General features: G+C 43.0%; 1 protein-coding gene across 1 annotated transcript in view; it reads left to right on the top strand.

Annotated features, from left to right (window-relative positions):
• cfap100 (cilia and flagella associated protein 100) overlaps nt 1-14,200 on the top strand; it is a 130,136-nt gene that overhangs the window by 53,181 nt on the left and 62,755 nt on the right. The window contains exons 10-11 of the mRNA XM_051705903.1: nt 8,647-8,849; nt 8,933-9,026. Of these exons, the coding sequence (XP_051561863.1) occupies nt 8,647-8,849; nt 8,933-9,026 (297 nt within the window). The remainder of the gene's footprint in view (nt 1-8,646; nt 8,850-8,932; nt 9,027-14,200) is intronic.

Here is a 14,200-nt window from a genome sequence, read left to right as displayed (position 1 = left end):
CTCATTCCGATTTTCTCTTCGGAGCCGAGCGGTTGCATTCAGTGCACTGAATGCAATTTCTCCAATTCACCTCGGAAAACTGCTGGATTTACGGCGCGTTTCAGCGGCTTCTGCCCCTCTGTGCCTGTGGAGTGCAGAGAACACCCCTGGGCGCTTCGGCAGAGTGAAAAAAAGAGAGTATATTCTAAAAGAGTATATTTTCATTCACAAATATGTCAGTTTTTCCTGGTTGCGGTCATTATCTCTCCTCTTCTGACTGCCACGATTGCTGTCTTACGTGTCTGGGCGCTGGCCATGCAGAGACATCGTTTGTGGATGGGTCATGTTCTCATTGCGATGTTACCATGTAGCTTTCGTAAGAAAGCAAGCCACTCCAGCGGCTCCCTGCACTGGTCCTTCTACCTACGGGTTTGAGGCCGTGTCGGTTAGCACTGGGGGTGATTTGAGGACATCAATGGGACCATCTCCGCCGGGTATCCCCCCATGGACCTCCCATTCCCCAGCACGCTTGCTTGCCCCTGTCGGGCGCTCGGACGAGACCGCCGGCTCGTCTCAGGGCGAGTTCGACCTCTTGTTCGGAGCCTGGGAAGACGATGAGTTATCGAGCGCAGCATCAGAGAGCGGGCTCGTCCAGTCGGACACAGAGGCTTCGGCTGGGCTTCCTCCTTCGGGAATGGTCGCCTCCACCCTCCACTCTCCCCTGAACCCTCGCGGCTCGACGATTGGTTCCTGGGCTCAGGGCACTACCCACGGCCACGCCCTGCCCTGCCCTGCTTCCTTTCTTTCTGGAAGTGCATGAGGAGCTGACAAGATCGTGTGAGGCACCTTTTACTGCCTGGTCCCAGTCTTTCAGCTCCCCCGCTTTCACTATCCTCGATGGTGGAGCGGCCAGGGGGTATTCGGTGATCCACCAGGTGGATAAGGCGCTCGTGGTGCACTTGTGTCCGCAGAGCACCACCACCTGGCACGGGCATCCGAAGCTCCTGTCCAGGGCCTGTAGGTTTACATCGTCCCTGATGACTAGGGCCTACGGTGACGCTGGACAAGCCATCTCCGCCCTGCATGCCATGGCTCTCCTGCAAGTACACCAAGCCAAGGCACTAAAAGAGCTGCACGAGGGTATTTCTGACCCGGGATTGATGCAGGAACTGCGCTTGGCGACCGACCTCGCTCTCCGGGCGACGAAGGTCACGGCACGATCAGGACTTTGCCCAGCAGTTCTCAGCGGTGAAGAAGCAGATGGAGGCTCAAGACCCTGCACCCTGTCTGATCATCGCCAAGGGCGTCCTCCTGCAGCAACAACACCGGCTCCGACGCAGCCCGCCTCCGTGGCCCGGCCCCGGCGTGGAGCCCAACACAGGAAGCAGATGCCACCTGTCTCACGGCCGGCCGCTAAGAACCCCAGGAAGGCTTCGAAGCACTCCTGAGACGGGCGACCCAGGAGAGGAGACCTGCTTCTCTGGAGCTGGTGAAAAGACCACTCCATCCCCCGGTGGAGGGCCGGGAGGAGAATCCTTTGTTTCATTTTTTTGCCACATGCGACAAGACACGATTCCTTGCTGCCCCCATTTCCCAGGCGGGCCTATTCGGCGACACCGTCGAGGACTTTGCCCAGCAGTTCTCGATGGTAGAGCAGTAGATGGATGCTAGCCGGCATATCCTGCCCCGGCGCGGCTCAAGATCCCGCACCCCATCTACTTATCGCCAAGGGCGTCCCCTCTCCTGGGTCGAGAGTGGAGACTCCACCTTCAGGTGGTCCTGCTGATTTGGAGTCGATTTGACAGGCACAGGTGCACCTGTTCGCCTCCCAAGAATCCTCCCCACTGCCCGCTCTGGTACGCCCTGACCGAGGCCTTCCTCAGCATAGACGCGCTGGCACACAGCTGGTCTCCTGGCATTCGCAAATATGTGTTTTCCCCCAGTGAGCCTGCTTGCACAGATCCTGTACAAGGTCAGGGAGGATGAGGAGAAGGTCGTCCTGGTAAGCACCCTACTGGCCCGCCCAGACGTGGTGCTCGTACCTCATGCACCTCACAACAGCTCCCCTCGGGCAAATTCCCCTGAGGAAGGACCTTCTTTCTCAGGGAAGGGGCACCATCCGGCACCCGCAACCAGACCTCTGGAATCTCCATGTCTGGCCCCTGGACGGGACGCAGAAGACCTAAGCTGTCTCCCACCTGCGATGGTAGACACGTTCACTCAGGCTAGGGCTCCCTCTATGAGGTGCCTGTATGCCTTTTAAGTGGCGTCTGTTCGCTAAGTGGTGTTCTTCCCGTCGGGAAGACCCCCAGATTTGCGCAGTCAGATCAGTGCTTTCCTTCCTGCAAGAAAGGTTGGAAGGGAGGCTGTCCCCTTCCACCTTGAAGGTGTACATTGCTGCCATAGCAGCACACCATGACGCAGTCGACGGTAAGTCCTTAGGGAAGCATGATCTGATCATCAGGTTCCTAAGAGGCGCCAGGAGGCTGAATCCCTCCAGGCCATGCCTCGTTCCCTCAGTGGACCTCTGTAGTTCTCAGGGTCTACAGAGAGCCCCCTTTGAGCCTTTGCAGTCAGCCGAGCTTAAGGCACTCTCCTTGAAGACTGCCCTCCTGACTGCGCTCACTTCCATCAAGAGGGTAGGTGACCTGCAAGCGTTCTCTGTCAGCGAAACATGCCTGGAGTTCGGTCTAGGTTACTCTCACGTGATCTTGAGACCCTGACCGGGCTATGTGCCCAAGGTTCCCACCACCCCTTTAGGGACTAGGTGGTGAACCTGCAAGTGCTGCCCCAGGAGGACGCAGACCCAGCCCTGTCGTCGCTGTGTCCGGTGCGTGCTTTACACATCTATTTGGATCGCACGCAGAGCTTTAGAATCTCTGAGCAGCTCTTTGTCTGCTTTTGGTGCACAGCGGAAAGGAAGCGCTGTCTCCAAGCAGAGGATCACCCACTGGCTCGTTGACGCCATAACTATGGCATATCTCACCCAAAACATGCCGCCCCCAGTAGGGCTACGAGCCCATTCTACCCGTAGTGTAGCGGCTTCTTGGGCCCTGGCCAGAGGTGCCTCTCTAACAGACATTTGCAGAGCAGCAGGCTGGGCAACACCCAACACCTTTGCAAGGTTCTACAACCTCCGGGTGGAACCGGTTTCATCCCAGGTAGTGGCAAGCAACACAAGCGGATAAGCCCAGGATAGCCGGCCGGGTGTATCGCTTGCACATAGCGCCTTCCACCTCCTTTTGAGCTGAAGATGTGCGCTGTTAATTCCCAGTAGTGTTCACAAAAGTTGTTCCCTGGTTGACTTCCTCCGAGCCCTGTGGCAGTCGAGTTTTCGGAGAGACTCGCTGCCGGCCCAGTACATGCGCTAACTAAGAGCCCGGTTCTGGGGTAGGTGCTCCGCATGTGGCAGTTCCCTGTAAGGCTAACCCCATGCGATGTATATCTTCCGCTAATTCATTTCCCTGCTGGCAAACTGCATCTTCCTTGGGCAGAGCTCCTCTGCCCCAGTCTCCATGTTGTAGTAACTCCTCCCCCATTGGGCAGGATCTACCTTGAAAGCTCTCCACATGATTGGAAAGACCATGTGATGTATTCTTCCACTTAAATATGCCCCCCCTCTCTTGGGGCGAAGTGTGGTCTCCGCGGTGTCCTCCCCTTGGGAGGCACACAGCAAGTCTGCCCACTGCACACCGCCAGTTCGCGTAACACCATTCAGCCTTGTGGCGTTTTGTATAGGGACCCCTAGTGTCACTACATCAACACCAACGTCGAGTGAGTGACAGATAGGGAACGTCATGGTTACTGGTGTAACCTCCGTTCCCTGATGGAGGGAACGAGATGTTGGTCCCTCCTGCCACAACGCTGAACTACCCGCTGAAATGGCCGGACCTTATATCGGCTCCTCAGCGTAAAACCTGAATGAGTGGTTGCATACCAGCTCCTTTTATACCTGTATGTTCGGGGGAGTGGCATGCAAATACCACTCGCCAATTTTCATTGGCCTTTTATCAAAGACCAGAGGTGTCTCGGGCTCCCAAGAGTGACCCCTAGTGTCACTACATCGACACCAATGTCTCGTTCCCTCCATCAGGGAACGGAGGTTACACCAGTAACCATGACGTTTTTATTTCTCCATAATATGTTATTTCTTTATAAAATAATTTAACCACGAGTAGAACTTAGTCTAAATAAGTGTGGTTTGAAATTGCTCATTCGTTATCAATTACCTATATACTGTAACAAATGCCACATAGTGCACTATATAGGGAGCTATTTCAGGCTGTTTTGAAGGGAAATTACCACACACAAATGATGCTGTAGGCAAAACACTCTTGATCCGAAAAACGTTAAAACGGCATTTATGTTTAGGGTACTCTTGAGACCTCTGTATGCAGTGTGATATAAAAGTCAAAATATGTCCCCATGCACCACTGCAGGTAGCACTCATCCACAGAACGAACACTTGGTTAAGGAAGTTCACCTTATAGTTTTGTTTTGGGTCCTTGACAGGCTTATCTTCGTATGGTCACACTACAATTTATAGAGAGAAGCAGGCCTTTGTTTCCTACTCATCAGCTTATTCTTTAACACTGGACAGCACTCTGTCAAAAAAAAAAAAAAAAAGCACTATTCCACAAGGAATAATTTCAAAAGGAATTGTTCAGATGAATGAGGTTAGTTTAAGTTTGCTGTTTGTGTTATGTTGCTGGAAACATTTATTTAGTCATTTAAATTGGTAACATTTAAAATAAGCACATCCGTTTTCATTTTAACCTTCTTGGCGTGGAAAGTAAACGTGAGAAAAAGGCACTTTTAATTCGATAATAATGCAAAAGTATCCTAACGCGCTACCTCCATACAAAATAATGGTGAAACGTAACAATAGGATAAAAATACACCATGGCGAAAATTTCAGTAAAAGAGAACAAAAACGTAACTCTGAATGAGACGATTACTATAAATATTGTAGGCTATTCTGTGTAAGCTACATGAAAGTGATAGCTAATAAAACTAACAAAGGTAACACAATAAAGTTGTTTTTATTTCTCCATAAATGTGTTATTTCTTTATTAAATAATTTAACCACGAATAGACCTTAGTCTAATTAAGTGTGATTTGAGGGCGGACATTTGCTGTACCCGAAATTGCTAATTCGTTCTCTATTACACATATACTGTAGCAAAAGCCACATAGTGCACTATATAGGGAGCTATTTCAGGCTGTTCTGAAGGGAACTTGCCACAAAAAAGCTAAATACCGTTTGATTAAAGTCATGTAAGATTGGTCAATGACAGCGGCAGTGAAAAGATAAAATATTTTTATCTTGCAGAGTATGTGCCACAAGCAGACGTTTAAGACAATGTGGCAAATTCTTGTGAACAAATCTGACAAGCGGTGGCACTCTCAGTGCTTCCCGGGTTAACATTTTTATTTACATATTTCCGGTGTCAGTAACAATGATTGGATAAATACAGCTCACGACAGACATGCAACCAACAATGGAGCAGCTCTTCTGTGGAAATGTCGGCATGCAAATCAGCTGTTTGTTTTTCATCTTCTGAAACATACCCCGAAAACACATGCAAAAAAGAGTGTCTCTTCTTCACGGCAGTTATCACATTTGCCATCACTGTTCAACACTTTACCGGTTTACAGAGAACGTAAATAGTGTGTGAATGTTTCTGCTACTGTACAAATTGCATTAATATATATATATATATATATATATATATATATATATATTTTTTTTTTTTTTTTTTTTTTCTCCCAATTTGGAATGCCCAATTCCCAATGTGCTTTTAAGTCCTCGTGGTCGCATAGTGATTCACCTCAATCCGGGTGGCGGAGGACGAATCCCAGCTGCCTCTGCATCTGAGACTGTCAACCCGGCTTGTTGAGCGTGTTGCCACGGAGACATAGAGTGTGGAGGCTTCACGCCATCCACCGTGGCATCCACGCTCAACTCACTACGCTCCCCACTGAGAACGAACCACATTATAGCTACCACGAGGAGGTTACCCCATGTGACTCTACCCTCCCTAGCAACCGGGCCAATTTGGTTGCTTTGGAGACCTGGCTGGAGTCACTAAGCACGCCCTGGGATTCGAACTAGCGAACGCCAGGGGTGGTAGCCAGTGTCTTTACCACTTAGCTACCCAGGTCCCCAAAGTGCATTAATATTTAATGAAGTAAGCACTCTGTTGCTAAAGAACTTTCTGAAACATTCTGACGCCACATCCTTTCACTCTGTATACCTTTGGCAGCACAGTGAGGGGTTAACCCCGCAAAAGCGGTGCTAACTCTGCGTTGCTAACTCCTTTTCAAAATTACAAGTGTGAAATGTTGCTTTACCTGGGGTTAAAAGTGGGGTTTATAAAAATGGTAACCTGTTGTTTATGGAAGCCCAAGAGTGCCATTTACAAAAGAATGATGGAATAAATTATCAATATATTAATTTGAAAATGCAATGTGAATAAAATAAACCAATTTATAAATTGACAAATAAATAGACTCATTTAAATGTGAATAAATAAACCAATTTAAAAATGGACAATTAAATAGACACATTTAAATATGTTTATTTAATTCATGCTTTAAAATGTACTTATATTTAGCAATAAAACAGCACATTAATAAGTCATTTTTAAATGCACCTTTTAAATTGCATTTTTAAAAAGCATTTGGCAATTGTTTTTCTTCATCAATTTGCCAGTTGCTTTTCTTCATCCATTTGCCAATTGCTTTTCTTTATTGTTTGACTGTTATTCTTTTACCATTTGTCAGACCATATGAACTGAAGCCCAGGGGTGCCATTTAAAAAAGAATGAAGGAAAAAATTATCAATCGATTAATTTGAAAATAGAAACTTGAATAAATTAATCAATTTATAAATGGACAAATAAAAAGACACATTTAAATGTGTTTATTTAATTAATGTTTAAAAAATGTCTAGACTGGATTACTGCATTGATCTTTTAGCTGGTCTTCCTGCATGCGTAATTACGCCTCTGCAAATGATCCAGAATGCAGCAGCACGTCTGGTCTTCAACGAACCCAAGAGAGTGCATGTTATACCTCTCCTTGTCTCTCTAAACTTGCTGCTGGTTGCTGCACGTATCAATTATAAAGCTCTGATGCTGGCATACAGAACAGTCACTGGCTGCGGCAGTTTACCTTAAATCACTCCTGCAGAGCTACGTTCCCAACAGAAGGCTGTGGTCTGCAAATGAGTGGTGCCTTATGTAACCGACACAAAGAGGCACAAAATCACTTTCCCATACTTTCAGCTTCACTGTACCTCGATGGTGGAACAACCTTCCCAACTCCATCCATGAAGCACACTCCCTCTCTGTCTTCAAAAAACTTTTTCATGAGCACTTGACCCTAAAATCTGGTGGCTCGTTCACTGTTACTGTGAAATACTGAATGCGGCTCTACCTGAGCGTGCACATTGATATGTGTTCAGGATGGGAGCTGGTAATTGTGATGCTGTGAACAGAACCAGCCTCCCGACCCACACCCTGAACTGAAACACATGACGGAGGTGAGCATGGAGAAAGCCAATGGACTTTCCAGAACTTATACTGAAGAAAACGCACATCCCCTTTCAGTTATATCATATTCATTTTAAAAACACTGTATGATCATCTTTAAATATTTTATTTGTATTAAAATAATTGCCAGTGTATGACTGAGAAAAGGTGGACTCTCGGAATGAGGATACAGACTTTTGTGGAACAAATGGTAGTGTTTAAACTAATGTTGTGTATTACTTATGTGTATTACAAAAGTTTCTCTTTCAAAAAAAAATAAATAAATAAAAAAAAATTATATATATATACCTGCTGTGTATATCTGTTTATAACATTGCAAATAAGGTTTGTGCTTCATCTTTTGTTGTGCTCATCTTCATAAAGGTGTTTATTGACTGACAGGAGCTATACACACAGTAAATACACAATGTACACATACTTTTATCACATTGCTCTTTTACAATTGTAGGTTGGGTCTTATGGATGTAACTATTTGAATTTGAATTTTGAATGAATTTACATTTTAATTGTACCTGAATCGATTAAGTTATAGGCAAAATTTAACTGACACAGATAATGGCAATTAACATGTCAAAGATGTTTGAAGTAAAATGTCCAAGATTTAGGCCAGACATTTTCCGAGAAAAAACAAATAACCAACAAGTGTTTAACACCTTCACTGCACAGTCACTTAAAAACTTTTACTATAGGAAGAATAAAGGAACTAAAACGAAAGATAACACTTTATTAAGCTTTATAAACAGAAACAGTTTAGCAAAGTTTAGCATTAAAAAGTGCATTTAAAAGACTCCTTAATGTACTCATTTATTGCTTCATTCAATGACATTTTAAAGATGAAATAAATATGATTTATTAATGCACAATTTTATTGTTAAATGTAATGACATTTCAAAGCATGAATGTTTAAATGTGTCTATTTATTTGTCCATTTTTAAATTGGTTTATTCACATTTAAATGCGTCTATTTATATGTCAATTTATAAATTGGTTTATTTATTCACATTTTTATTTTCAAATTAATAGATTGATAATTTATTCCTTCATTCATAAATGACACTCCTGGGCTTCCATAGTTGTTAAGCACAGTGAAAAGCCTTTTTCTCTCTCTCAGGACAAGACTCTTGACATAATAAGCCGTAAGGTAGAGGAAGCATATCACAGCTGTGTGGGGGAAACTGAGGCAAAACTGAGCACTTTGCTGATGCTGACTGCCATTGAGGACAAATTGGGGGAGCTTCTAGAAAATGCAGATAGGATTTCAAGAAACTGCATGACTATAGCTGAACGTGTCAAAGAGAAACAGAGGAGAATCAGGTGACGACATCTAGATCTACATTAAACTATTTACAGAATCATCTGTATCTAATCTGTTTTACTATTTCCATTTCCTTATTTAGACTGCGTGATGAGAAGATACTTTTACAGATGAAGCACCAGGAGGAAAGGCAGAAAAAAGCCCTGGAAAGATCTCATGCTGAGATTAAGAAAATGGTGAGGCAAACAATAGACTTTGAAGATAATGAGCTAAAGTTTTACTATGTTAGATGTTGTCCAAAGCCATCTTAACACCGCAAAGGTGGCACAGAAGGCATCTGAAGTAGAATTTAGGTGTATTTACTGCTGCTCAGAAGTGGCATAAATGCATTTCATTTACATATTACACTTATTCATTTAGCAGACACTTTTATCCAAAGCGACTTCCAAAATGAGGAAGGATACAACATAAGCGATTCATCCTAAGGAGACAGTAACATGAAAACAGGGTTCCCAAGCGTCCTGGAAAACCTGGAATTCTGCAATGCAGTTTTCCAGTCATGGAAAAATAATTGAAAATGAAAAAAATTCTATATGTCCAAAACAATCTGTCCTGGAAAATATTTTAGTATAATAAAACTGTAACAAGGTTTTTGTTACATGTACAAAAAACATGGTAATGATCAGAATTCAGGACAGGTGTCAAATACACTAATTCGTATCGCTTTGTCACTGCTGGTGGCTGCGCGTTTTGAAGCGGATGATTGTCAACGGATGATTGTCATGAACAAAGTCCTGTCAGGTACATTCTCTGCACATCTGATGTCGTCTTTGCTTTGCTCTGACGTAATAGTTTAAGTAAGTTTTGATGAAGTGCAAAATATTATTTTTTAACTCCAACATTGCTGTTGTGTAAACAACAAAAACATCTGAGTTGTAAACTTTAGACAATGATGACGGTCGAAACGATAATAATAATAATAATAATAATAAATAAATTTCACACCCCAAGGTGGTAGCATGGTGATGAAGTCTTTACACATATGAATTAATTTTCAATAATTCAACAATCGGAGACCGCTTATACAATAAGTATAGCAGTTAGCACATTTCCACGATGTGGAAAACGTGGACGGAATCACTGAATTCAGTCATAAAAATAGCATTAGCTATAATACGCTGTATGTCACGGAATTTGACATAATTGGGACGAAAATGTATGATTGGAATGCATAATGTTCTTGTGTGATAATTGAAGCGCAAAAAGGTGAGAATTAAATCAATAAATAATCTGCATGTGCTGTGTGCTTTGAAAAGAATGTTTGAAGCTTGCCGCTAAAACACTAACAGATTCATTAGTATCACGTGCGCTCTGTGTGCGTGTAGTAGATGTAGGGCTGTACAGTGCGACAGTTTTGCTCGCATTTGCGATTAAAAAGCTAATAGAAATGTTAACCCATTCGCACGTGTGCCACAAGTGTTAGCTCTTGGAAAATCCACAAATGACGCCTATTAACAGTGCTGCAACAAAGAACATGTAAAATAAGTCTGATGTCAACTTTGCTATGGCGAAATCTCAAAAGCTCAAATTTCAGCATATGGTCATGGACGTGTTTTCAGGCTCAAAGTAATGTTCCCTTTGTGCTTTGCATTTTAATTAAAGTAATTCTATTTACACTGTTTTGTAATATAATAAAATGTAATTAAACTGTCGAATACAGAATTCAGAAAAAATAATCATCCAATAACCACAATATACATCATGACCTCTCATGTGCTTTTGCTTAAATTTTACATCCAATGAGTTCATAAAATGTTCTGGAACTGTCCTGGAAAATTGTGCCATGAAAAGAGTGGGAACCCTGGAAGTGCTGCATTCCAAAGTTTCAACTGTATTAGAAAAGTACTAGCCAAAACAGAGATTAGAGTGCAACAAGTTTTCTTTATATATATATATATACACACACATATATATGTTATGAGTTTAGGGTCAAGTGCTCATGAAAAAGTTTTCTGAAGACAGAGAGGGAGTGTGCTTCATGGATGAAGTTGGGAAGGTCATTCCACCATCGAGGTTCAGTGAAGCTGAAAGTACGGGAAAGTGATTTTGTGCCTCTTTGTGTCGGTTACATAAGGCACCACTCAATTGCAGCCTTGTTGGGAACGTAGCTCTGCAGGAGTGATTTAAGGTAAACTGCCGCAGCCAGTGACTGTTCTGTATGCCAGCATCAGAGCTTTAAAATTGATACGTGCAGCAACTGGCAGCCAGTGTAGAGAGACAAAGGGAGGTATAACATGCACTCTCTTGGGTTCGTTGAAGACCAGACGTGCTGCTGCATTCTGGATCATTTGCAGAGGCGTAATTACGCATGCAGGAAGACCAGCTAAAAAATCAATGCAGTAATCCAGTCTAGATATGACAGCAGGCTGAACAAGAAGTTGTGTGGCATTTACACAGCAATTACAATTGCATAAATAATGTTATGAGATAATGTTTTAAATCTAAAATTATGAGTATGAAACATATGCTCTATCATGACAACAGCCAAGCCAGGCTGCTCTGATTTTGTTTATACAGAACCAAAGCAGCATCAGAACTGCCTTTGAAACTAGGGGCTGAGATGGGTCAGAGCAGGCATAATTTAGTCTGGCTTTTATGCGGCATTAGCCCCAGAGGGGTGTAGCCCCTATTGTATCTGTTAGTTTTGTTATAAGGGGCCAAGCACCAAGGTGTGCAGGCACCTGTTGTATCTGTTCCATTTCTTATGATTAGGGGCAAAGCCCCTATTGTATTTGTCATTTTTCTTCTTATTATTATTATTCCACATTGGAGCCCATAGAACTATATGTAGGAAAATGCTGAAATTTGGCACACTGATAGCGGTGGGTATACTTAGCTTGGCATTTTTCTTTAGCACCTGTCAAACTTGTGACAGTGTTGGTATTTTTCTTTAGCACCTGTCAAACTTGTGTCAGTGTGGCACATCAAAAGGATGCCGTTTCAAGCCCAGTTTGGGGCAGCTTGTGAACCATTGAGAATTTGAAATATACAGTATGTCATATCCATCCTGTGCTATCTTTTAGTTTTGTTTAGTGTGGGAAGCATGCTGCCCTGTGAAGAAATGTGAAATATTAAATTGCCAGGTCACTTATCTTTTTCTTTCCTGATCCAGCCTCTAAAAAATTATTTGCCCTGCCTACCTTAAACTCAGACCAATAAAATCAGTTGAAATATCCTTCAGCCATGTCAACTTAGTGGCATAATGTGCAAAGCATTGTCCCACTACACCAAAGGACCTTTGGGCCAAAGGTCCAAGGGCGGTTGGGTCACACCGGCGAAATCAACTGCACAGTTTCCATGTTTTCCTATACTTGAAATGAACGAGAGGGAATACGTATTTGAGTTTTGCCTACCACTTGTGAGCTAGGGCATCCAAGCCTAGTGGAGCCTGCACCAGGGAGTAATACAGGTGACAATGTGTCATCTCCGGGGAGGCAAACAAGTCAACTTTGTCTTCCCCAAACAGATCCCAAATCATCAGAACTGTGTGAGGATGAAGTCTCCACTCCCCTTGTATTACACCCTGTCACGACAGCAGATCTGCACCAGTTCAGGTAACCAGGGAAGTGTGTCGCACGTATCACACAAGGCTCCCCAGCCTGTGTTGGATTCGTCCGTCGTGACAAATTTGTGCTTGGTCACTTGAGTGAGGGCAACACCTTTCTGATAGAATGTAGGCGTTTTCCAAATGGCCAGCTTGGCTAGACAGCAGCACATCAACACAAGAAGCAGGTGACCGTGCCGCCATGCGTGACAAGGTACTCTCAACTTGACCCAGCACTGGAGAGGCCTTATATGCAATAAGCCCAGAGGGGTAATGGCCATGGCATAGGCCATCAGCTCTAAGGTTTGTTGTTTAAACTTTTATTTAGTGATTGATTGAATGTTTGTAACATAAAAAAATAAAGATATTGTGATGTTAAAAAGACTATTTGATTAGTTGGTTCATTATGACAACCGCTTCAGTACCTCTTTGCTGGTAAACTGCAGTACGAATGCAGGTCGAAACCAATTTGATCATACGCCTCTGAGCTCAGCCTAGTGTAATTACACTGGTTTGATCGTGCATGCAAAAGGGTTAAATGTCAAAAGTCCCTCTCTGTGTCATCATTGCTATGTTCAGGTAAAATTGGCCAGTGAGTCTGTGTAGCAAAACCATCATTGTGAACATAGAGTACGAAATGTGCTCTTTTAATTTGATTAAGCGTCTATAAAATTTAGCCTCTATAAAATGATTTGCCCTGCCTCAGATGAAACCTTTAGGCCAGGGCCACCATCAGCTCAATTTTTCTTTAATTTTCTTTTATTCTTGTAACTTTTGATTTCTCACATCTAGAAACAAAATTCTTTTTACAATATAATACAATATACAATATATAAAGGTCATGGCATAAAGTTCTAAAATGCTTAAATTGTGCATGACACTCTATTTTGATCATTTTATTATCTTCTCTGATAGTATTTATTTATTTATTTATTTTATTTATTTATTTTTTTCACAAAAACATTCATAATTTAGTCATATATAATAATTTTCCACCCTGTCTCTGGTCCCCTGTCTGAAACACTCGGTTTTAAGCTGTCTGGCCCTTTAAGACTTCAATGTAAATGCCCACTGTTGTGATTGGCTAACATTGTGCAGCACTTCCAATACAGGGCATATTTGAAACGCAATCTGAACAAACTCCACAAGACATTTCTAAAACCAAATTTCAGGATTAACATATATCCCACATCCAACACATTTCATCTGAATATATTAAACTGTTCACACTAGCAGCACCATAAACTATCAAACAGTCATGGTATGAAATATTCATGAATGAAATTGTTTACTTACCCATCCTTCAGTAACAGTTCCTGTGACTGTTTTACAAGCAATCCATGCTTATATGAGCTGAAAACATTCAATCCATGCTGAAATGTTCTAAAAACGCAAACAAAATACAATCCACGGTGATGTGGGCCAAAGCCAGCTTCAACAGGCCAAAGCAAAGACGCTGGTTTTCACATCTCACATCTTTCTTGTTTGTTTACCCACAGGACCATATGTGTTTCTCCCAGTCAGTGGCAGCAGCAGAATGAGACACGTTTTTAGTTGTGCTTGTACCACTCTTAAAACGTGACGCACATCGGCGGTGTTGTGTGGAAATGCATCAATACGATCAAAGATGTCTGTGTTTACAAAAGACCAACAATTAAAAATAGCACAGATGGGTGCAAAAACGGTCCAGGACACCTTAAAAACAGCACAACAGCATGACAGCGCAGCTGAATGAAACACAGTGGGGGTCTCCATTTTAGAGTTATTACTTGACATTTCATCTTTTAAAAGTGGCGTGAGATGTAT

This window comes from Myxocyprinus asiaticus, chromosome 9 (genome assembly GCF_019703515.2).
Source record: "Myxocyprinus asiaticus isolate MX2 ecotype Aquarium Trade chromosome 9, UBuf_Myxa_2, whole genome shotgun sequence".
In the NCBI taxonomy this organism is placed as follows: domain Eukaryota; kingdom Metazoa; phylum Chordata; class Actinopteri; order Cypriniformes; family Catostomidae; genus Myxocyprinus; species Myxocyprinus asiaticus.
The sequence above is the reverse complement of the archived record's forward strand: the minus strand, read 5'-3'. Positions and strand labels throughout refer to the sequence as shown.